Source organism: Coturnix japonica, chromosome Z (genome assembly GCF_054131305.1).
Source record: "Coturnix japonica strain WE chromosome Z, WE-NBRP24, whole genome shotgun sequence".
NCBI lineage: Eukaryota > Metazoa > Chordata > Aves > Galliformes > Phasianidae > Coturnix > Coturnix japonica.
In genome coordinates this window covers 55602178-55627561 of record NC_140702.1, presented here as the reverse complement: position 1 = coordinate 55627561, position 25384 = coordinate 55602178, and the positions used below count along the sequence as shown (strand labels likewise).

The 25384-nt window shown below is 40.9% G+C and overlaps 1 protein-coding gene across 7 annotated transcripts in view; it reads left to right on the top strand.

Annotated features, from left to right (window-relative positions):
- The first annotated feature begins 5809 nt into the window (after positions 1 to 5809).
- Positions 5810 to 25384, top strand: part of LOC107305997 (chondroitin sulfate proteoglycan 4-like) — a 32203-nt gene continuing 12628 nt past the window's right edge. The window contains exons 1-7 of one of the 7 annotated variants that reach the window (XR_014939564.1): positions 5810 to 6106; positions 9954 to 10117; positions 10728 to 14294; positions 15137 to 15607; positions 16505 to 16611; positions 17663 to 17760; positions 21861 to 21950. Coding sequence is in view for 3 of the 7 variants with exons in the window: in XM_085529470.1 (XP_085385596.1) it covers positions 7658 to 7805; positions 9954 to 10117; positions 10728 to 14294; positions 15137 to 15607; positions 16435 to 16611; positions 21861 to 22059 (4726 nt within the window). In the remaining 4 variants the exon portion in view is untranslated. Of the gene's footprint in view, positions 6107 to 7642; positions 7806 to 9953; positions 10118 to 10727; positions 14295 to 15136; positions 15608 to 16434; positions 16612 to 17662; positions 17761 to 21860; positions 22060 to 25384 lie in introns of those variants that run through there. The other 6 variants (XR_014939562.1, XR_014939563.1, XR_014939561.1 and 3 more) reach the window with 6 other exon arrangements.

Sequence of the window (25384 nt, the reverse complement as noted above, 5' to 3'; positions counted from 1 at the left end):
ATTACAAAACCATGACATTCCACCCCTTATTCTACATTATTACATCATGGTAAATATATATATACATATATATACACGTATGTAAAATTATGATAGCTAAACAGTAGAATTACATGTAACATAACTAAATGTACAACTATAATAACTAAAATACACTACACATGCAAACATATATACATATAAATACATAAAATTATTGACTGCACTCCCCCAGCATCAAATTCCCTTGTGGTACACATTGAACATCCCCATCCTTCTGCATTACCCACCAAGTGCACCCAGGTCCCTGGGCAAAGACAGTTCCACGGATAGGTTTGCCCTTTCCAGAAGCTGGAAGGACCCAAACAGCTTTTCCCAACATGTTCTTTACATGTACAACAGGGACCTTATCTCCTTCTACAGTGTGTAGGGGGCTAGATTGACTAGGACCATCACGATTGACAGATCCTCTAGTATTCACCAACCAAGTGGCTTCTGCCAGATTCTTCTCCCAGTGCTTGAATGTTCCGCCACCCATTGCTTTCAACATAGTTTTCAACAACCCATTATATTGTTCAATTTTACCAGAAGCTGGTGCATGGTAGGGAATATGATAAATCCACTCAATGCCATGATCTTTGGCCCAAGTATTTATAAGGGAATTTTTAAAATGTGTCCCATTATCAGATTCAATTCTTTCTGGGGTGCCATGTCGCCACAGGACTTGTTTCTCAAGACCTAATATGGTGTTTCGAGCAGTTGCATGGGGTACTGCGTATGTTTCAAGCCACCCAGTGGTTGCCTCTACCATGGTGAGTACATAACACTTACCACTGCGAGATCGTGGCAAGGTGATATAATCAACCTGCCACGCCTCCCCATATTTATACTTTTGCCACCGCCCTTCCTCCCAGAGAGGTTTCATCCTTTTGGCTTGTTTAATTATGGCACATGTTTCACAATCATGAATAACCTGCGCAATAGCGTCCATGGTTAAGTCCACCCCTCGGTCTCTGGCCCACTTATATGTCGCGTCTCTTCCTTGATGACCTGAGGTCTCATGAGCCCATCGAGCTAGAAATAATTCACCCTTATTCTGCCAGTCCAAGTCAATTTGAGCCACCTCAATTTTGGCAGCTTTATCTACCTGATGGTTGTTTTGTTGTTCTTCAGTAGCCCGACTTTTGGGCACATGTGCATCCACATGACGCACTTTTATAACCATATTCTTTGTTCGGGCAGCAATGTCCTTCCATAATTCAGCGGCCCAAACAGATTTACCCTTCCGTTGCCAGTTGTTTTGTTCCCACCTCTGTAACCACCCCCATAAGGCATTTGCCACCATCCATGAGTCAGTATAAAGATACAGCATTGGCCACCTCTCCCGTTCAGCAACATCTAAGGCCAGCTGGACAGCTTTTACCTCTGCAAACTGACTTGATTCTCCCTTACCTTCGGTGGCCTCTGCAACCTGTCGTGTGGGGCTCCACACAGCAGCTTTCCATTTGCGATGCTTCCCTACAATGCGACATGATCCGTCTGTGAATAGGGCATATTTCTTTTCATTTTCTGGTAATTCGTTGTATGGTGGGGCCTCTTTAGCACGTGATACCTCTTCTGCTGGTGATGTTCCAAACCTTTTATCTTCAGGCCAGTCCATGATTACCTCTAGGATTCCTGGACGATTGAGGTTTCCCATTCGCGCTCGCTGTGTAATCAGCGTAATCCACTTGCTCCAGGTGACATCGGTAGCATGATGAGTGGAGGGAACCTGTCCTTTGAACATCCAGTTCAGCACTGGCAGTCGAGGTGCCAAAAGGAGCTGTGTTTCAGTCCCGACTACTTCGGAAGCAGCCCGAACCCCCTCATACGCGGCTAAGATCTCCTTCTCAGTTGGAGTGTAGCACTCTTCAGACCCCTTATATGATCGACTCCAGAATCCCAGGGGTCGGCCTCGGGTCTCTCCCGAGGCTCTTTGCCACAAACTCCAAGTGGGGCCTTTCTCTCCAGCAGCAGTATAGAGGATGTTCTTTACATCCTGTCCAGTCCGTACTGGCCCCAGAGCTACAGCTCGGGCTATCTCTTGTTTAATCTGTTCAAAAGCCTGCTGCTGCTCAGGGCCCCATGCAAAATCGTTCTTCTTCCGCGTCACCTGATAAAGGGGGCTTACAATGAGGCTGTAGTTTGGAATGTGCATCCTCCAAAAGCCTACTGCACCCAGGAAAGATTGTGTCTCTTTCTTGCTAGTTGGTGGAGACATGGCAGTGATTTTGTCGATCACATCTGCTGGGATGTGACGACGTCCATCCTGCCACTTTATACCTAAGAACTGAATTTCCTGGGCAGGTCCTTTTACTTTGCTTCGCTTAATAGCAAAGCCGGCTTGTAGAAGAATTTGGATGATCTGCTCTCCTTTTGTGAAAACCTCTTCTGCTGTATCACCCCACACAACAATGTCATCAATGTACTGCAGGTGTTCAGGAGCACCACCTTGTTCCAGTACAGTTTGGACCAACCCATGGCAAATGGTTGGGCTGTGTTTCCACCCCTGGGGCAAACGGTTCCAAGTATACTGAATGCCCCTCCAGGTGAAGGCAAACTGTGGCTTACATTCTGCAGCCAAAGGAATAGAGAAGAAGGCATTGGCAATGTCAATGGTGGCATACCATTTGGCTGCTTTTGACTCCAGCTCGTACTGGAGTTCCAACATGTCCGGCACAGCAGCGCTCAATGGGGGTGTGACCTCATTTAGGCCACGGTAGTCTACTGTCAGCCTCCATTCTCCACTGGCTTTACGCACTGGCCATATGGGACTGTTAAAAGGTGAGTGAGTTTTACTGATCACTCCCTGATTCTCCAACTGGCGAATCAAATCATGAATGGGGAGCAAGGAATCCCTGTTGGTGCGATACTGCCGTCTGTGCACTGTCTTTGTAGCAATGGGTACCTGCTGCTCTTTTACTCGTAGCAGCCCCACAACAGACGGGTCCTCTGACAGGCCAGGCAAAACAGACAGCTGCTTAATGTTGTCCATATCTACAGCAGCTATCCCAAAGGCCCATCGATACCCCTTAGGATCCTTGAAATGCCCCCTTCTGAGGTAATCAATACCCAGTATACATGGAGCCCCTGGGCCAGTCACAATAGGATGTTTTTGCCAGTCTTTGCCAGTGAGGCTTATTTCAGCCTCCAGCACAGTCAATTCTTGAGAGCCCCCAGTCACTCCAGAAATATGGATTGATTCTGTCCCTTCATGACTGGAGGGCATTAGGGTGCACTGTGCACCGGTATCCACCAGCGCCTTATATTCCTGTGGTTCTGATGTGCCAGGCCATCGAATCCACACAGTCCAATAAACTCTATTATCCCTTTCCCTCCCCTGACTGAGGGCAGGGCCCCTCTATTGGTTACCTGTGATGACTGGAGCAACTCCACTGGTGGTTGGTATGTCTAGTAGTTCTTTCACCCGTGCTCGTAGTGCAGAAGTGGGCTGATCATGCCACTTCCTCATGTCTTCTCCACGGTCACGTAGGTAGCGCCACATGGAAACACGCGGTGCAATCGTACTGTTGTTCTTTGCTCGAGCTGGGAAGCGTGTGCGTTTAACAGCTGAGACTTTTGATGATGCAGGTGAGGAGTAGGACTGGAATACTTTGATCAGATCCTTCATTAGACCTGGTGGCCCGTACGAGGATTGACCTTCATCAGTTGCTTCTGATACTATTACAGGATCATCATTACGATTAGTTGATGGAAACAATTTCTTGCACATTTCATCTACTCGGTTTTCTAGCCGTGAGATGGCAGAAACTGCGGCATGCAGTTGAGGGAGCTGCTGATCGGTGGTTTGAAGCATTATAATCAGCTCAACAACTCGGGGCCATCTGTCCACGAACCCTTTAGAACCTGTTACCAATGACTGTGCCATTCTCTCTGGTGCTGTACTTGTGATTTTCTGCCACATGTCAGGATCGGCCCTCACTCTCTCAGGGTCAAGTTCGCTTGGATCAGGGCTGTACAACATTTTCGCCATGGCCAATTCCCTCAGGCGCTGAATACCTTTTTGGACGGTATTCCAACTATCAAATTTAGGCTTCAAAGCATCCTTATAGGGGTACCTTTCTCTCACGGCTTCTAACAGCCGCAGCCAGAGAGTGGCAGGTCCATCCGAACATCTGCTAATCCCTCTGTCGATACCTGCATCTTGGGCAATGTTTCCTAGTTGGCGAGCTTCATTACCATCTAGAGACAAGCTGTTGGCCCCGTTGTCCCAGCAGCGAAGCAACCAAGCAAGGATACCTTCATCTTGACGCCGTGTGAACTCCTTTCTTGAGCCTTGGATTTCAGTCAGCTTCAGAGGTCGACAATAGGTGATTTCCTCCTCATCATCAGTCTCTTCTTCATGCCTCTTGGTTTTCGCCTTTGCTTTTTTCGGTACTGCTCCATGCCCGGCACCTGGGTCTTCTGCAGCCCCCCCCTGTGCTTCTCCTTCTTTTCGTTCTAGACGCGTGGACACCCGTTTCCATTTCTTGCCTTCCACAGGGGCAACTGATATTGCTACTGATGCCTCCTGTGACTGATCAGAATTAACTTGGGCTTGAATCTCAGATCGGAAACTCTCTCTCTCCAGAATAGTATGATACAAAGCACGGTATGCATAAGCCAAACCCCACATAAGGTTTACCTCCTTAGATCTCTGACCCAAATACTCACTTAATTTCTTAGGGTCCTTTAGGTGTTCAAGAGTGAAATCCCATGACACTGCGGGTCCCCATGCTTCTAAGACTTTTCCTAAACCTTTCCATATTCCCTGCCAGTCATCATTCTCTGGTTCTGGAGGAGACTTCCGCATAGAACGAATGCATAGGAACATATATGCATTCATTAATAGTGATAACATGGATGCAAGTATGAACCCTATCTCAGTTATTGAAAGGCGTGTGGAAATCTGAGAGTACAACCTAAATAAAAAGGGTTTTTTTAGCCTGTACAATGAATTAAACATGGTGGTGTTTGTAAAATTGCCTGTTCCATCTGGGATGCAAGTACTAACCAGGCCCGACCCTGCTTAGCTTCCGAGATCAGACGAGATCGGGCGTTACCAGGGTGGGATGGCCGTAGGTATGTGACTGAGGGTATGTCTGCATATTTGAACTATGATGAGTGCCTCATGCATGAGCAGTTCAAGTATGCTCTTAATGTATATATATATATATATATATATATATATATAATTAAACAGAAACTTTGTGCTCTCATGTACAGGGCTCCACTGATGAGGCAAAAATGCTGAACTCCCTTTGTTTAGTTTAGATTCTATACAGGTTATCCATCACCTCACTGTGTGCTCCTAACATTTCCTCTATCTGCTACACATTTATGCTATAAATACGAAGATGTGAATTTTCATGCATAGTACTCCTTTATGCAAGTATTATCGCTGTAGATACAGACTGTATTTGGTTAAAAATAAAAAAGTCAAGAAAGCAATAGAAAGAGTGGTAATACATTGGAGTGAGCTGCCCAGGGAAGTGGAGGAGTCACCATCCCTGGAGATGTTCAGGGAACACACAGATGTAACACGGGCACTGTTAGTTGGCATGGATGTGGTGGGCCAACTTGACTTTAGAGGTCTTTTCCAACTTTAATGATTCTGTCATTCTGTGTCTACAGACAAAATCGCATTCGGGAGCGCAGCCCACCTGTGGCTGCTTCCAGCTTGAGTGCCGCGGTGATACAGCACGATGTGAAAGCGCTGAAAACTGAAGAAAACTACCAAAATTAATGTCAGGGCGCCGAAATGGGGCCAACTTCGGAAGACGTGGGGAACGGCCCAGTGGGAGCCGCGAGGAGGCAGCTCCGGCTCCGGCCCCCGACACAGAGAAGGCCGGGCCGCGCTGTGGTGGCGCGGAGCCGCCCCCCTCACGGTGCCGCAGAAGAGGGAGGCGGGCCGGGGGGAAGCGGCGATCGCTGAGGGTCGGGAGGGGAGCTCCGCGGCGGGTCCCCCCGCTCCCCGTGGCTTCGTCCCGCTCTGCCCTGTTCGGCGGCGGCATGGCGGGCGGGCTCCGTGCCCCGCTGCTGGCAGTGCTGGCGCTGCTGCTGGCCGCCAGCCGGGCGGCTCTCGCAGGTAGGGCTGCCGCCATGGCGGGCGCCGCGGGGCGACGGGAGGGCCGTGATTGAGTGCCGCCCTGAGGGGGTAGAGGGGAGCGAGAGGGACGGGGCCGAGCTGCTGGGCTTCGTCTGCGAGCGGGACAGGGCAGACCTGCCGGGGGTGCCCCGCCGGGTTCGGGGAGTGGGGTGTAAGCTCGGAGCTGCGGCTGAACCGTGCGTGTGCAACCAGCGCCGGTCTGTGAGGCCTGGAGCAAGAACAGGAAAAAAACTTTGGGATTTGTTTATTTATTTATTTATTTATTTTAAATAGTTGTGAGTGCGACTGTAATTATATGGCATGAGCAAAGCCCCAAGGCACGTGCAAGAGTACGCCCTGTGATCCCTTCCCGTTTTGGGTCACATGCCAACGAGCAGCCCCTGGGTCAGCAGCTTTGGGTGCCTGGTTTTGGCAGCTACAACTGAGCTTATGGCTGACGTTTGGCTTCCAAACCTGCCGGGGGCTGCTGCTCTGATGCTGTTGGCCGTGTTAACCTGCTGGAGCTGACACCTGGACAGCCAGAGGCTTACATCTGAAGTTTGTCTGTATCTTCACGTGAACTGTAGGTACAGCGTAAAGGACTGGTCATCAAGTTTTTTACTTAAGTTTTTGTGCCTAATAATGGACTAGCAAGCATTGAAGAGTCTTTTTTAGCCTGCTTTGTAATCCCACATGATATGAACTTTTCCAGGCAAAAGGCCTGCACACACGGTAAGGGGAATATTTTGTTGCTCATTGATTGAAATGTCTCTTAACTGTCATGAGTATCCGTGAGATCTGGCTGTCACTGGAATTTCTGTAGTGGTGTAGCATTGTCAGAAATGACATGATCAAAGGGTTTTGTCATTCATTTTGCTGGCGGTAATGTGAGGTCAGCTAATACAGCTTTGCAGACAGTGTTCTATGAAGTTTGCAGACCACTTCATGCCTGCTGCTATGGTAGTGTCCTGCATTCCAGGCCTTGCAAGACACAGCCATGGCTGGAGGTGGCATTTCCTGATTGCACTGTAGGGTGACAAAGGCAGCCTGCTGCTTTTGCTGATCTAGGTGCAGCTATGTGGAATGCTGGTTTGGCATCGGTACCTGGCCAGTGTGTTAAAAAATAAAATAAAATAAAATAAAAATTCAGTGCTTTAACCATAGGACTATCATTATCTGGAAATCTGGTGTGTAAAGCATATGCAGATGTAGCACTAGGATGTGTGTCAGTCAAAAATGTCAGAAAAATCAGTTGCCAAACTGATGCTTCACTGCTAATCAGAAGGAAAAAGCAAATAGGAGTTTACTTTAAGAAAGTAATTGCCATCAAATACTGTTTTTTGTTGGTTTTTTTTCCCATAGGGTCATAGGGGTTGGAAGGGACCACTGGAGATCTAGTCCAGCACTATGCTTGAGTGGGTTCACTACAGTGAGTTGCACAGGAAAGTGTCCAGTTTGGTTTTGAATATCTCCAGAAAAGAAGGCTCCACAACTTCTCTGAACAGTCTGTTCTAATGCTCTGTCACCCTCAGAGTAAAGACATTTTTCCATATGTTCATATGTAATTTCTTATGTTTCAGTTTGTATCCATTGCCCCTTATTTTTGCAGAATCGGAGAACTGTAGGGGCTGGAAGGGACCTCCAGAGATCATTGAGTCCAATCCCTTCCAAAGCAGGTTCCCTACACCAGCTCACACAGGTAGGCGTCCAGGCAGGTCTTGAATATCTCCAGTGAAGGAGACTCCACAACTCCCCTGGGCAGCCTGTTCCAGTGCTCTGTCACCCTTGCTGTGAAGAAGTTCTTAAATTTGTGCAGAACTTTCTATTCTTCATTTTGTGGCCCTTCCCCCGTGGCCTATCACAGTGCACCATTAAAAACAGTCTGGCCTCTTCTCTTTGCCTTCTTCACTTTAGGTATTTATAGACAGTGATCAGATCCCCTCTGAGTCTTCTTTACTCTAAGCTGAACAGACCTAGATGCTCCAGGCCCCTCCTCATCTTTTATGGCCTCACACTGGTCTTACTGTAGAAGTTCCCTGTCTTCCTTGAACTGAGGAGCCCAGAACTGTGCATGATACTCCAGGTGTGGCCTCACCAGGACCAGGACTTTTACTGTTTGTATTATGTCTTAAAAAATAGTGGTTTTAATCACTGGTATACTATAGAGTATTGTTAACAACCTTTCCAAAAGTTCAGAAAAACATGTTGGTCATACAGCAATATTCTACCCTAAAGAATTGCTTTTCAGTTGGGGTGCTTTCATATAACCAACATTTCATTTCAACATATTTTCACAGCATCTATCTCCTACCACTCAGATATTTACTTCAGGGGTTTTTGCTTAAGTTACTCACTTTTAAATAATTGTAAAATTCTGATAGAGGCCAGTATCTCTTTCTCTGAGTTATTTTTTTATACTTCAATATTGGGATTCTCCTGTAGTCACAGTGTTTTCAAATGCATATATGGTGCCTCAGATTGAAATGAAACAGCTGGGTAGTGAATTCGGAACAGAGAATTGCAGCATGTGAAGGAATTAGTGTGGCTCAGTTCTAGTGAATGGTTCCAGCTTCAAGGAAAATATGGTAAAGCTGAAAAAATAAATGTGTGGAAGTAGAGTTTGTATTTGTGGGCGTTAAATAATTCACTTCAGAGAAGACTGATATCTCTTGTAACAGTTGTTGAAATCTTGGACCTGGATGAAAAGCTTTGTTATCTCAAAGCATCTAGAAAAGTGGCTTGTTTCTGGTTCAGCCTTAGGCATATTTATAGTGCAGAGCATGTGCAATAGTCGCAGAAATATTCCTTAATCCCTCATTCTGCCCTTATTTATTTTTTTTTCCCTATGGTGAACAGCTGTAAAAAGCTTCTTGCGTGAGGTACGTGTAGTTTCTCTGGATTCCTCAGGACTTCTTAATGCCTCCACTTGTGTTGTGCAATCAAAATGAACAAGACTTTTACAAGTTATTAATATCATGACGATTTATTTATATTTGGTATTAATGGACTGTGAACACTTGCTTCCATCACTCAGATACTGTCCCAAGGGAGAATCTACCTATTATGTTTACATCTGAAGTTGCTTGCTGTTTTTCTTGTAGCTTATGAGAAAAGAGTTGGAACTTCCACACTGTATAACTAACAGTTTAGCCTGCTTCTAGATTATCAGGGATTTATCACTCTTGTTGTTAAGACTTGCAATTCAATACCAGGAGAAAGGAAAAAAAAAAAAAGCTGTAAGGCATAAACTCATGTGCCACTGGACTCTGTTGCATGCATGCTGCAGCTGTCCATTCTGTTGCTCTCCTTTGCTAATTCCCTGAGTTGCTGCAGTTATTTCATCTTAGTTACAACCGAAGCACTAAAGATCTAAAGGGGTCTCTCATTGTTTACCACATTTGCATCATTGGGGATCATTGATGGGGCTAATGGGGCTACTAGCTTTACTTTCACGAATCCTGAAATTGTAATTACCCTGTAGAAACCTGTTTACATCTTGAGATACCACAACCCCTCTGTCTCACACGGAAGCACCCTGGAATATATGGTAGTTCAGAAGAAGTGTGTTGGTACAGAGAAGTGTTCGTTTGCTTTTAGAATGAAAGGTTGTAGGCAGGGAGGATGCAGTTACCTTACTTCATTGTCTTCATTGGGACCTGACACAGGACCTACTTGGAGCTATTCCATGGGCTAGGGTGTTAGAAGGTAAGGGCGTCTGTGAGAGCTAGTCAGCGTTTAAACATTTATATATGTTTTTGTTTCTTTTTAATATATGGTTAGATAGAGATGAGAAAAAGGTATTTCTTTCTGTGTAACTAAATCTTATGCTTGTTTTCTTTTCTTTTAGTGTCATTTTATGGTGATAGTTTTGTAGCATTGAAGATGACAGAGGCATCCTGTCAGACAACCTTACAGTTACGGTTTCTAACAAGCAAGCCACATGGATTGCTCTTTCTTGCAGCTGGGAAGAGAGATTATTGTTTGATGGAATTACAGTCAGGAAATCTGCAGGTATCATTTGTAACTGTAGCAAGAAAGATACATGTAGCCTCCGTTGTTGAGTTTTTCTTTAAGCTGTTGTCAATAACAATTCTCAAAGTTTTTGTTTAAAAAAAATGGAAATGTCAGATAACATTTTTTGAAATTTTCAATTAAATTATATGTTTTTTACAATGATAGTTAATAAGAAGCTACTTATATAGAAGCCTCCTAGATCTCTAGAAAGCCGTAAGATCAAAATCACTCTGTTCAAGGCATGAGGTTCGATGAGGTAAAATTTCAGATTTAATGATATTAACATCTTAGAAAATGCTGGGATCCAATTAAAAACTTTACTGCAAGGCATGTTCTTCAAACAGTGTTGCCACCTGGATTCTCAGGTATTGGTTCTGGCAAAACTAAAGAGCAGTCCATTTCTTCAATGTGACAAGTCAAATTTATGATGTCAAGTGAACCTACACAAAAATTTAATTAGACTTCTTTTTTTTTTTTTAAAATTACATTTTATGAACAATACACTTAATATGAAAAGTAATGAAAATTAACCTATCAAGTCTCTACGAATATATGATTGTAAAAAAGATTACTTTGGATTTTGATTTATTTTTATTTTTTCTTGCAGTTGAGAATTAACTTTGGCATGGGAGAACAAATACTGCGTTCTCGGCAGAGATCTCGTCTGAATGATTTAGCTTGGCACTTAGTTGAACTGCATCATGAACGTGATAATGTCACATTGTTAATTGATAAAAATGATAGGACTACTGCAAAAATGCCTGGATTTCTCTATGAATTAAATATTGATCATGGATTCTACCTAGGTGGTACTACTGAACTTGATGTTCCTTACCTTGTTGGAGGACTGCCCAGCTTTCGAGGGTGTATTGATGATGTGTTATTTAATCAGCAAGACATTTTGATGCCCCTGAGATCTACTGGCTTTAAAAAGGTCCATGAAGTTTCAGTGGGATGCAGTGATGAATTCTTTGCAGGTGAAGATGAGCCCATCAGTTTTTTTAGTTCCAGATCCTATGTTTCTTTCCCATTATGGAATGTTGATGGTGAGGGAATCTTGGAGTTTGCATTGCAAACATCAGCTGCACGTGGCCTGCTGCTTTATCATCCTGGACAAGAAGGAGATTTCATTGCAATGGAAGTGGAAGATGGATTGATTAAAGCCTATATTGGAAAGCATAGAAGTATAACTCACCTTTCTTCTCTTAGGTCAGTCAATGACAGTCATTGGCATTATATTAAGCTGAAATTTACTGCAGAATATTTACAACTGACTTTGGATAAAGAAAGTGTGGAAAAATTATTCCCTCCTCAAAACAAGCTGCCACTTCTGACGGGGTCTCTCTATGTAGGTGGTGTAGATGACAGTAAACGACTGGAAGTGATTAAGTTAGAGCTACCTTCTGTGTTTGGGAAGAATGCCAGAGGAAGGTCCTTCAAAGGTTGCTTAAGAGACCTAAAAGTCAATTCAGAAAAGAAATCGCTGAAGAATGTTCAAATAACAAAGGATATTTCAGCTGGATGTGAAGCAGAAAATGCTTTTAATACAAATCTTTCTTTGGAGATGGCTGTAAAATATCCCACGGTAAAAGCAGCCCCAACACTTGCCATTTCCCCTGAAAACTCTGTCTCTCTGGGACAGGAAAATAAAAACCACCTATTAGTTCTAAGCAACCTGATTGTTCAAGAAGGTGGGCAAGCCTCACTTGAATCTAAACACATTCAAGTCAATTTAGACTTTCAGAAATTAGGGATTAATCTATCACAAGTTCTTTTTGAAATAAAGGAACCACCCTCATATGGTAACTTGAGACTAGATATTGAACCAGTGCAGGAGGTAAATATGTTTACTTTGCACGATGTGTGGCAAGGGAAGATTCTGTACATCCATGGTGGCTCTGAAGACACTTATGATTATTTTAATTTCTCCATTTCTGCAAACAATGGGAAGATTGTACCTCCATATTTGCAAAGAAATGAGGAGTACATGTTTGCCATTGTCATCACTCCAGTAAATGATGCTCCTGAGATCATGCTTGCTGAGGGAAACTTGCTGCTTTTGATAGAAAACTCAAAGAAACGTTTGACTAGTGACTTGATCAAAGTATTAGATAATGATACAGATCCTCTGGACCTCAGTCTTTCAGTGCTCGGAAATCTTAATGCAAATGCAGGATATTTAGAAAATTCAAAGCATCCTGGAAAGGCTATTACTACTTTTTCTAATGAGGACTTACAAAAAGGTGATGTTTTCTTTGTCCACACAGGTGTCAGGAACTCGAGGATTGTTCTGAGAGCAAACGATGGTGAGAAAGTGAGCAACACTGTTGTGTTACGTGTCATGGCAATTCCTTTGGATTACAGAGTTGTTATCAACACAGGAATAAAACTTGTCCAGGGTGCTACAGTTCTAATCTCACCCAGACATCTGACAGTTGAAACAAATGCCAACCTTCAAGAACTGGAGATACGCTATGAGATTACAGATGCACCCCAGTTTGGGGAAGTTCAAAGGCAGCATTCAAGGGGGGAGTGGAAGCAAGCCAGCTCTTTCTCTCAACGCTCCATTCAGCGCAGCCGTGTCAGGTACTGTAGCACTTTTAAAGAAATTCAGCTGGAAAATATTACTGACCAATTTAAATTCAAAGTTAGTATAGGAAACAGAATCAGTGAAGAGTATGTGTTTCCAGTCCAAGTGAAATGGTTAAGGTACAGTTTATTGAAATACACTCCTCTAGAAATTGAAAAATTTAAGAAGAAATACTTGAATTCAGATAATCTTTTTGCCGTGCTTGTGGGTCAAGAGGTACCTGAAGATGAGCTTCATTTTAGATTGCTGTCCTTACCAAAGAGTGGACAAATACTGCTTAATGACCAGACTTTGAAAGAAGATTCAGTCTTTAGCCAGAAAGATATTGCTGATCAAAAAGTGGCTTATGAGTTAATAAGCAGATATCACGAAGACAACCATGATTCATTTAAATTCCTCATCTCTACAAAGTATCTGGAATCAAATATCTTTGACTTTGAAATCTACATCAAATCAGATTTTAGAAACATAATTTTAATTAATAATGGCTTAACTGTTACTGAAGGTGAAGGAGAATTAATAACAAGCTCAAAATTGTTTGTGCAAGCACTGGATAATAAAACTTTCCAATATACAGTATTAAAGTTTCCTACACATGGGAAATTGAAACTCATTAATATTTCGGATTCATTTGAGAGTAATGGCAATCTCACCACTTTCACTAATAAAGATATAACTGATAAGCGTCTTATGTATGTGCATGATGATTCTGAAACAGTGTTTGACGAATTTCTTGTCAGAGCTTCCAGTGAAGAATCAAGGGAGTGGGCGAACTTTGATCCTAAAGTAGGACTTTCCTCAGTAGAAATTAAATTCAACATTTCTGTCCAGCTGAAGAATGATGAAAAGCCAATACGTGTTGTTGATAAAGTATTTAACATTGTGAGAAATGGACAGCGATTATTAACTTTGGCAGATCTTTGCTATCATGATCCTGATTCTGATTTTGAAGATGGGCAGCTGCTATACACACGACGTGGCATTTCCAATGGCGATTTGGTGCTAACAAATGATTCATTGCACAGACTCTATCAATTCAAGCAAGAAGACCTGGAGCAAAAGCAAGTCTTGTTTATACACCATGGTGCAGATTTTGGGCGTTTTGTGCTCTTTGTGACAGATGGCAAACACTACACGTCTTTCCTTCTAGAAGTTAATGCCACTGATCCTTATATTAGCTTGGCAAATAATACAGGCCTGATGGTTCAAAAAGGAAAAGAGGAAATTGTTACAACAGCTAACCTAAGTGCTACTACAAACCAAGACATCAGAAATGATCATGAGATTACATTTGAGATAACTACTTTTCCAAAATATGGAAGAATATCTGTAAATGGTCTAATGATAGACTCCTTTACTCAGCTTGATCTGATAAGGGGGTACGTGACCTACAGGCATGATAACAGCAACAACCTTATTGACATGTTTAACTTTACAGTCTATGCTAAAAATATCCATCTTGATTCTGCTGTGAATGTTCGTATGTATTTGGAAAGTCATCACTGGCCACCAAGGATTGTGAACAATAACAGTCTCTTAGTTGAAGAAGGAAAACCAGTTAAGATCAGTAAAGGAAAACTGCAAGTGAGTTAACTGTATTGTTAGTTAACTGTATTGGCCATTTTGTCACACTACTAGCAAGTTTTCTTCTCTCCTTTTTCAGCCATTGCAGAATATGCAGTCTGTCTTTGACCAAATATTTTTGTTTAGCTCTTTTCAGTTTTCACATTCTGGAGAGAGTCTGACACTAACAGGCTTCCACTGCTAGGAAGGAAAACCAGTTATGTTAAAGAAACAGAAGGACTGACTGTAGTCTTTGACACTGTTAGGTATTGATGCTTGAAAAGGTTAATATCTTCACTTGTGTATTTGATTTAGTTGAGAGAGCTTTTTGTGTTTATTTTCATGTATCATCCTGATTTAAGCTGGTTGAATATGCCAGGGAAGGAAGGATTTATTTTCATTAAGTTGGTGGCTAGTTCAGTTAATACTGATCCAAAATTTAAAAGTTTCAAGTCACAAGCATGAGTGTTACCTCATTTGTTAATACTAGTTTACACTCTCTATTGTCTACTTGTAGCCTTAGCCACCACGAGGGGGCTGCTGCAGCACGCTGGTATGTTGACTGTAAGTCCTTGATCAAGCAGGACTCTACAGCTCTTACTCAGTTAATTCCAGAGTGTGTTCTTTCAAAATTTACAGAGCGTACTGAGGGTTACAATACAGTCTCATGCCATCTAACACATGCTTATTTCAAGAACTATTGTATGTTAGAAGTCTGCATATATGCCTGTACCCAGACAAGGAAAGCCAATTAATTAGGTATATGAACCCATGGTTAAAACTGACAAATTCAGAACACGGGAATTAAATAATTTCTCTTATTTCTGTTTAAGTAATTCTGAGTTGTGTTTTTCCAATTTAAGGTTGCCTATGAAAACAGTTCTCCATCTGAGATTGTGTTCACAGTGAGACAGCTTCCATCTCATGGATACATTCGGAAGTTTTTATCAGCAGGGAGTTATCTTGGTGCCGACCAGAAGCCAGTTCTGACCTTCACACAGCAAGATGTTGATGAGGGCAAAGTTCAGTACGTGCAGACAGTTTCTGGCCAACTAAGTGACTGTTTTTCTCTGGATGTGACCAACGGTGTACAAACGGTGAATGGAATAGAAATCTCAGTTGACATTATACCCAGAATGATTCCCTTGAAAGTAAAGAACTTCACAGTAGTTGAAGGTAGCTCAAAAGCCCTTGTGGAAGACTATCTAAACATTTCTAGTAGACACTTCACAGGACTCAGCTGTGAAATTATTTTAGTTGACCAGCCAAAGCATGGGTATTTTGAAGATTCTAATGCTCCCGGAATAAAGTTAAGCAAATTTACCAAAAAACAGGTAATGCATTTAGATTCATTATCATGAATGATATCAGTCTTTGCCCATGGTTATGATTAACCCTTTCCTTATGTTGTTAAATGCTAACTTTTGTCTGGAGTGGGAGGATTTAGTGCAAGGTGGTGAGATGCAGGAGCTTGAGCTTTGGGCCTTGTAACAGAGATATTGCTGCTGGTCCTTTGGTGTTCAGAGGAGGGTGGCTGATTTTTATGGTCAACCACATCACTTCCTGGGTGCCACTGGTCAAATGAAGCAGTGTGCTATAGTCACAAGTGAATGATGAGCCCTTTGCACTCTTGAGAAGAGCTGACCAGATGAAATAGTATGTAAATTGAACATGGAGGGATATGGAAACAATTTCTTTCTATTTATTATTATTAATTTAATTTGTTTTGTTTTTTTTTTTTTTAGATTACGTTTGCTCATAGAGAGTAAATTTATGTGTGAAAAGCTAATTTTCAGTTTGTTTGCTCTAAAAAGGAAAATGATATGTTAAGTCACCATCTACTAATACTCATTTTTTCCCATTTGTAGCTCCCAGGAAATGCTGTAAATGCTGTGGGAGCGTATCCTGCTATTTTCTCTTTGGGCTGAAGGGGGAATGCCAAGACTGGCAACTTAAGCTGGCTAGAGGAATAGAGCAGTAAAATTTGCTGTTGTGGGTAGAACAAAGGTAGAGATACAGATCAGATACAACCATAAATAAATTCTTTGGAGTTGTAAACAGTTGAGACAATCCAGAGGACATGACTAGGTTTACATATTTTGTAATATCACATTAATTGTCTTTTAGCATATTTATTTTTTTAGGTTGTTTTATTTTTCAGGTGGAACAAGAATTAATCTACTATGTTCATGATGGCAGTGAGGAACTAATGGACAATTTTACCTTTATAGTTAATAACACAGAATTACGGAAACAAAGCTTGCCCCAAACAATGTTTGTAACAGTTACTGCAGTAAATGATGAAGCTCCTGTTATAAAAGTTAACAGAATTCTTCAGGTATGTTTGGCATAATTTTAAAATGTTGATTTCTAACCTGATGTCATTTAATACACTTACATTAACAGAGCATTAGTTTTGTATCTGTTTGGATGTTCAGTGCAGTGACATGTCATGGTAATCATGGAATTCAAATAAAATTGTGTTAATGAAGTTATTATAGTACAGGGATAACTTTGCAATTAGGATATAAAGTGGGGAATGTTTAGGGGATGCCATGAAGAATGTTTGCTGCTGCCTTAGTTGAGGGTTGTTGGAACTTTCTCTTAACCTTAACCTTAAGATCACATTTAAGCCTAGTAGACTAACATAAGGCTTTTTGGGGTAGACAGCTCATACCTGTAACATTGCTGTATTGTAGTGTTTTTTGCTAGAATGTCTTCAAGGCTGTTAATAAACATGGCTTAGAAAAATACCAAGAGTAGTGATTATAAGGCTGCAAATCTTACTGTTTCCTTTGTGCAGCCTTGGTTCTTCCTATTAAATATACTGAAGGGTCAGACGTGCTAAGCTGTAAGCTACTCCTTGTACCTATTTGGACTCCACACTGGGACAGGATAGAAGAAGAGAGCAATGTTCTCACTTGTGCATCAGTACATACTGGGTATTTCTGATACAAAAGAAGAATGTCCCCCTTGTAAGGCGTTCTCAGGCATTTTAAAGTTCCTAATAGAATAATACAATACAGTTTGTGAAAATCTAGGCTGATAGAGATCACCAAGATGTTGTTGGAGACACTGAATTCACTACTCTGTGGTATTGTGATAAAAAAATGCAGTCGTCCCCCCCCCTTCCCCCCACATCAGTTCCTATGGGAAAAATTAAAATTGCTGAGTGGTGCTTCACTTTTATTCCCCCCCCCCACTTAGTACCTGGCTTTTTAACATTCCAGTCTTGAAAAAAGTCACTTCTGTCACTTCAGTGCTTTTTCAGATCTTTTCCTGTCTTTCCTATCTCTCCTTTTTCCATTTCTCACTTCCTTTGGTCCTGTCTGTCCTTCCCTCCTTTTTTTCTTCCTTCTATTACTTATTTGTGTTATTGTTGCACCCAGTAACAAGAAGCAGTTCGCAAAAACCCTCAGTGTTTGAAGGCTTCCTCCCTGGGACCTGGCAGATAAGTCAGATGGCTCTGAGAAACAGAATTTAATGGGTAAGATTTAGCTAATAACTTGTGGTTAGACTAGACCTGCTGAGAGGCCGTTAAGACATTTCAAAATAGATTTGAAAGTAGATAATCGGCATGTTCTGAGGCTACATTGTTCCTTGTGCTGTGTGATGTACTTTACAAGTTGGTGGCATCTAAAAACGCATTTAATTTTATGTATCTGATTCATGATGCCTAGGGAGAATAAATTACCATAGAGCTGACCATAGCCGTGGGTTGTGTATATTGCCTTTTCACTTGAGAAAAGGGGATTTTTGAACAGTAATAGTGGTAATGCTGTGCATCTTCCCAGTGGTTTCAGCAAGTCCGTGATCTCTTGCAAATATTGCCAGTAGAAGGACAAACAAGCATTGTGTCTTCATAGGCATTCAAGAAATAGAGTAAAACCTTCTGTGGTTAAATTAATCACAGAGGTACTCTATAGACATCAGCACAGCACATGGTCATGTTTGTCTAGTAGCATACGAGAGATGTGTGCACAGTTTGATAGCTGTCTGTGTGCAATACAGGCTTAAAGTGGCATTCTGCTCTGAGCCAGCACAGTGCACTGCAGTGCAGCAAATGGCTTTTTTCTAAAAATGGTTGTTAAGTCCTGGCTTCCAAAGAACAATGGTGATGCAGCTGAACCTAGCCAAAGTTGATCTTTTTTTTTGCTGTGCAGGCAGTTTGCCATGATATTGCCTTTGTATCCTGTGGATCTGCTCACTATGCCTATACTGTTGCTGACAAATAAGCTTTGATTTTGTCAGGAATAGGTACTAATACACACACAAAAAGTGTGGTGACTGTCAAGTTACATACTGGGAGGAATACACTAAGATGATCCTTCTTCAGAGGAACCTTGTACATCCCAAATAAGTAGGAGAAAATGGATTTATCATATGCTGGCTAAATATTGAGATGAGCTAGGCATTCCTGTGGAGGATAGCTGGCCTGATGTTCAGCTGAGCCAAACAGTCTGTGCTCCTCAAGGATGTTGCTAGGGGTGAATGTTGAAGAATAAGCTGTGTTGCCTTTGAAAAAGCAATAGCTCTTTTACTGTATGTATTTTGAAAGGTTGAAAATGTACAGAAGTATGAAACCTGGGACCAATATTGTGAGAACTAAAATCTAGTAGGACCATCTGAATTGACTGAAGTTTAGCATCTCAGAAATTTTGAAGATCTCAGTATAAAGGGAGTTAGAAAGAACAACTGAACAATGTAAAACGTAGGTTGCCATATAGCACCTCCTGTCAAAGGTTGCTTCTGTGAAGAGCTGAGTGACACGGTCAGTGATGTTAGCTAGTTTCGGCCTTTGTCATAGGACTTCTACCTAAATGCAAGAAACTTCCATGAAAAGAGCATGTTTGTACAAGCTGAATGAGTCTTTCAGCACCCTTATTTCTGGAGCATCCTTAAAATATCCCTTATTCAAACAGCGTCTGTTTCTTATATCAAAGTTACGAACACAGTGGAAGGAGTTTCAGGAAGATAAACAACCAAATATTTTTGGGGTTGTTTTATGATTTTCTGTAGGAAGCAAAAGTAATGGAAGGTTTCATTTTTATTTTTTTTTTTCCCCCTCTTAGACTGAGAATTTATTACCTTCTGAGGTATTTACATTAACATAATGAATGAGATAGGGAAATTTTATTACAATGAGAGCTTTAGAAATGCATGCTAGTAATCCTTGTGCTTACTTTATAACTTTTTTATTAGAACAATAAATGCTGAAGAGATTAATATACTTGGAAACTGTACTGGAATGCATAATTTCCTAACATTTTGGCAGGTTGTATGTTTGTTTTCCTTTTTTTTTTTGATATGTTTAACAGTGTTTATCAGTAGTGATGCTTTGAAATGAGTATGTCCTCCTGTTGCCACAAGAGGGCCAATTCATTTTACTTAAACAAAATTGAAGTGCTATTTTTTTTCCCCCCTAAATCATTAATTTACCAGAGTATTAAAGTATTTTTGAATTTATACATGGATACACAACACACAATGAAGAACTGATAAGCTGAATGCTTTTAAGCAGAGCAGAATGGGCAGGGTTGTGGACCATTTTATGGACCATGCTTGTGGAATGTGTTGGGCAAGTGCAGAATTTGAGTATAGCTACATCCTGGAAATTTGGATGCAGTTTTCATGGTGTTCTTCAGGGAGGACTTGATTCCAGATGTGGAAAATAAGCTGTACCTGCATAGTATTTGCGGTGCTCTGAGTGTCTACTTCCCTACAGCCCTGTTTAGCTTTGTATCTCCTTTCATTCCCTGCGGATCATGTTACAGGTCACAGGGGACTTGGCATTTACAGTACTTTAAAAAGCATTGTGTGACCGCATGCAGGAACAACAGAAATAACATTGCCTTTTTATAGGAAAACAAGCTGAATTTTTCTGTTATTAAGAGAATTATTTTTTTTAAAACTTACAGATGTTTAGCCTGAGTCACGCACAGTGTTTTTTGTGTAGTTCTTTCTAATGTCTTTGTGTATTCTTTGTGTCACTTCTTATTTACTATGCAGAATAGTCTGAAACAGTGTCACTGATGGGAATTTAGTGTCATGATATGAAACCAGTGGCACTGATGTGCTCACATACTGATGTTTAATAAGTCAGCCTTTCTTAGTTATTATGTTGTGTTCATAGGTGATATCTTTTACCAAACTTAGATCCTAGTGCAAAAAAAATATGCATTTCAATTGAGAAAAAGCAATTTCTTATTTAAAATTTTTCTATTACAAAATGTAACACAACTTCAAACTCTTTTTTCTAATTAGAGAACACTTTACATTCAATTGTATCTCTTTTTCTGTGGCACAGATTTTGTGACAGCCTGGGCTGCAGTCTTTCTGTTATTGAAGTGTCATGACAAAAATCCCAGTGGCATTAAAAGAAACATTCAAGATTGCTGATAGTGATAGTTAAGGAAAAATCTGATCGGTGATTTTTGTTTCTGGCTGAAGTAAAATGCCATTTTTTTTTATTTTTTTTTCAGGGATCACATTTTCTCTTAAAGCACTTGATATAATGCTGCTAGCAGACACTTGCTATGTGTGCTGGGGCCCTGGGAAGGCAGAAAGGAATGTTGCAGTATGTGTTTTCTACTTCAAGATAAATGTGTTGAAGGCTAGGGCTTTTAGCTTATATTCTGTGATACAAACTGCTTGGAAGCAACTGGCATTCATATATTGAATATCTGGAGGTTTCACTTAATGTTGAGATAAATTTGTATTATTCTTTGTTAGTACTTTTGTCTGTAGTTCTGACTGTATACAGAAAAGATGAAGAATAAAGTCTATAATTCTCAATCAAGAAATATTACCAAGATGTGAGTGGAAGCCAAGAAGGTTCTGGCAGAATATATAAATATATATATATTAAAAAAAAATAAAAATAAAAGAAAAAAAAAGAAGCATTCTGATTTTCCAGAAAGAAGTAGTAGGTTTTGTAGCATCTTCTCAAATAAGTTATTTATTTGTTCGTATGTATGACTTGCAAAGTGCTAAGCAGCTGCTGAAGGCATGGTTTCCTTCCACTGTCTCTGCTCTGAGCATCTCTGTGGGTTGTTTGGGTGCACTGAAAAAGGGGCTTTAATGCAGTTTGTTAAATTGAAATAACGCAGCTACAAGTCTTCCATTTATATTAGAGACTGTGCTGTCCTCAGGCCATTATCTTTTTTTCTTTTCTGCTAGTTGAAAGTAGAGCATATTGAATGCTGTGCCTGCTGTGAATTACATGACAATAATATTCATATGTATGTGTTGGAAGGGAGCTCCTTGACTCAGTTATCAAAATACAGTGTTGCTCTGTTGTTAAGAGTTTGGGTAGTGCTTGACAAATAGAGAACTTAAACTTCAACCCTCTAAAATTCAAACCCATGTAGAGTGTGTTTGTTTGTGTTATTTCATGGTCTTGTTTCTTGAAAACCATGTGCCAGGCTTAACCATTACAGTCTATGATCAGAAAAACCTCTCATAGCTGCTAGTGCTGTACAGCATAAACCTTTTTTTTTTTTTTTTTTTTGTTGTTGTTGTTGTTTAGTTTATTTGCATGCATTTTTTTTCTTTTTTACTTTTCTAATTTTATGGTTTTTTTTCTAGGTTTGGGTGGGTTCAGTCACAGAAATAACTACTGATGACCTCTGTGCAGAAGATAAGGACTCCTCACCATCAGACCTGATATATTCAATTACACCGCCTAGCAATGGCCACTTGGCTCTGAAGTCTTCTCCAAACGAGAGCATCCTTAGTTTTACTCAGGCTCATATAATTGAACGGCAGCTGGTATTTGTACACAATGGTATGTTGTTTCAAAAATACCACCTGTTAGCAATATACTGCTCCTATTCAGTGCATTTGTGTTTGTAATTGTATGAAAATCTCTTTGTAATGGCACAAAAATCTCAGAGAGCTGGTTCTGTGATACATGATCTTGATGACCTAGACAGGAAATGGTTCTTATAACCACTGAAATGAATGTTCATCATGAAAACCTGGTGTTCTGTGGGAAGACTGCTAGTAGCAGTCTTCTTATTGAGCCCATGGTTTGCATAAAGGTAACACTGCCATGCAACTTTTAGAGATATGCAGTTTTTTGGGTTTTTTTAACCGTTGTCACTGAGAGACTTCTAAAAACCTTTTGACAATGCTGTGTTATTTGTGGATTAGCAGTATCTCGGGTACCTGTCACAGTATAGTCACGCTCCTAAGAAGCTCTGGGCAAGGAAGTTATGGATTGCATGGGTGAGGTGAACTTTGCTATGAAGAACTTGTGCAATAACCCTTTACTCTTTTTCACCAGAGACAGTGAGACAGTGAGAGACAGAGATTGTGTTATTTATTTTTTGCTTCTACAGAAAGAATGTGTAAAAACAGGGAGTCAGGGCAGTATCTGGGGTTCTTAAGTAGCAATGCCAAGAAGCTTTGGGTGTGCACATCCCTTTGAGGTTCCAGTCTGAAGAAGGGGTGGGGCTTTTGTGGAGCAGTAGCTGCTGTGTTCCTGCTCTAGCTCTGTTATCATATTGCATCAGCTGAAAGGAGAAAGGAGGTGCTTATGAAGGGTAAACCAGTTGAGTGATGGGGAAGGAGATGGAGGAGGTACAGGATTATCTCACCAGCCCCTGGAGTGAGCTGGAATTCTTTCCAGGCTTGTTTGTGTTTGGCAGTCACGCCAGATCTGTGCTGTGACTCCATGAGGTTTGGTGCTGGTTAAAGCGCTCTGACTTTCAGAGAAGTATCTTGCAGAGTGCATAAATGTTGCTGAATTTGCTTTACAAGCAGCTGTTGTTGAGCTGTTGGTATCCTACTCAAATAATTTAGTCAGGAGGTGAAAGGTCAAGAACATAGCAAAGTGAGCCCAGCTGTTTAAGTTGTTTCAAGGAAGACTTTGATATGTAAAAACCCTGATGATGGTAGGAAGATGGTAGTTTGAGTGTGAGGAAATTAATTCATTCTGTTCCAGAAGGGGCAAATGCACATCTGTAGCCTTAGGAAGTGGATCTTGATTAATAAAAGCAGAAAGAATAGGAAATTCCATTCTTTTTTTTTTTTTTTTCAGTGAGTGGGAATGTGGGTTGTACAGTAGATTTGAAATGTAAAATTGCCCAGGTTATGCCTCAGCTCTTGCAGCTGCTCTGGCAGCATCATGACCTCCAGTGTTTCAGGAAGTACTCTTGATGTTTCAGTTCTTTTCTTTCTTCAGACTGTACTCCATAATCTTGGAAGAAAATAATTTTCTTTCTTCCTTCATCTTGAACAGTTGCTGGAAATGTCCTTGCTGTGCTCATCTTTCCCAGTCTTGCCTTGGACCTTCTCTTCTCTTGCTGTCACAATGCTTCTTAACCTCCTCTACAGCTGCTTTGTCCTTCATCTTCAGTTTTCTGCCATTTACTAGGTTCTTTGGCTCCTCCTGGCAAGTACTCCATTTCATATTCTCCCCATTCTGTCTTCTGCTTTTCCCACTCACTGTGAACCTTCCCAGGGAGAAGGAAGAGCAGTGCCTTCTTGTCTGAGGCAGATCTTCCATGCACTGGGACTGATTGCTCCAGCTGTCACAGGGCTTTTGCTTCTGTACATAGCACTAGTGCTTTGTTCTCAGGGTGTTTTGTAGTACAAATGAAGTATTACAATGCATTGTTTTTATGTCTCTAACACCAATCTTCATAAAGTTTTCCCTAATTTTTCTTCAGTCCTGTGAATTAAATTAAACTGCTGATTCTGTGCTCTGAGTTGCAAGTCTGCCTTTCTCTCTTATATCTACCCTTCAAATTTTGTCTGTTTTATAAATGCAGAACCAGATCAGATGTTTCCTTTTCTGTACTCCTCCTTCAGTGTAAGAATTCCTTCCCTCTTCTGCATCCATTCCATTTCATTCCAGGGTGCACCCTTCCCAGCTTTTGTAGTATGGAGTCCACCCTTAATTTTTCCTTAAGAAAATTGAACTGACCTTTTGTCAGCCTTAGTGTCTTCTCCATGCAGTTCTTACAACCCTTTTTCTGATATCCCTTTTATCACCTCAGATCAGATATCTCTTTAAAAATTAATTGTGATAAAATAATACCTAAGCAGCACTTCAGGATTTAGTTCTGTTCTTGACTCTGTCAATATCAGAGTTTCAGATTATGTCAATCACAGAGTTGCTCTGGATTGTCCAAAAAAGCAGGTTAAAAGTAAGCCTTTTTCTCCTAACTTGAAGCAAGTGGTTGGTTCCTCAGTGCCTTTGAAAATGTGCAACTGCTTGTGTGTTTTTATTGTAAGAAAACATCAGAGCATAAAAGCTTTTAAAATAAAAAGCAATATAACATGGTTTTCCAGAGATGCTTCTGTGCCTGGCCTGATTTGAGAGCATTGCCTAGGGGAACTGTTAGCTATAATCTTAGAACACATGTTTGGTTCTTCTGATATGTTAATTTATTGCTGGGCAAAGAGCACTGGTCTTTAACCGAAGTATGAAGTTCGTGGCAACATCATGCTTTCATGACATATATTCATGTAGCAATCTCACAGAAAAATTAGGCAAAGTAAGTAAAAGAGCAATTGTAACAATTGTTTTCATTTTTTATTCTCTTTTTTGTACCTAATTAACCAGTCTGGACACTGTCAACTTAAAGCCAGTCTCAGGAAGCACTGTACACCTTACTAAGTTGCTTTTGAAAACTGTTTCTTCTTGAATCTGCTTGGTCTCCTGGAGATATTTTGCTATTACTGTGTGGCCAAACTACACATGGATCCTAAGATTAAAGGAAAAAAAAAAAGTGCATTTATTACGAGTACACATGTTATCTGAAATAATTAAAGTTGTGACAAGACATCCTCCTCAGCAAAACTGAAAGCTGTGATTTGGTCCAGTCCTTTAAATATAAATAAAAAATGAAAGATTATTCTGGTAGCTTTTCTCTTAAAATTACTTTTGTGCCGAACTAGCTTCCTAAGTACCTTCTAAGATGCAACAGGAGTAGAAAATTTGGGAGCCAGTGTCTCCCCAAGTTTGACTGGGTTCCAAGTCTGCTGAATTTGGTAAAGTAAGAGGGGAAGGGGCACTCCACTTTTCAGCTCTGAGGTATCTAGCCAGTAGTTCTCCTTGGGATGCTCTTCTCTGCATTATGAACTAATAAAATTCTAGTTTA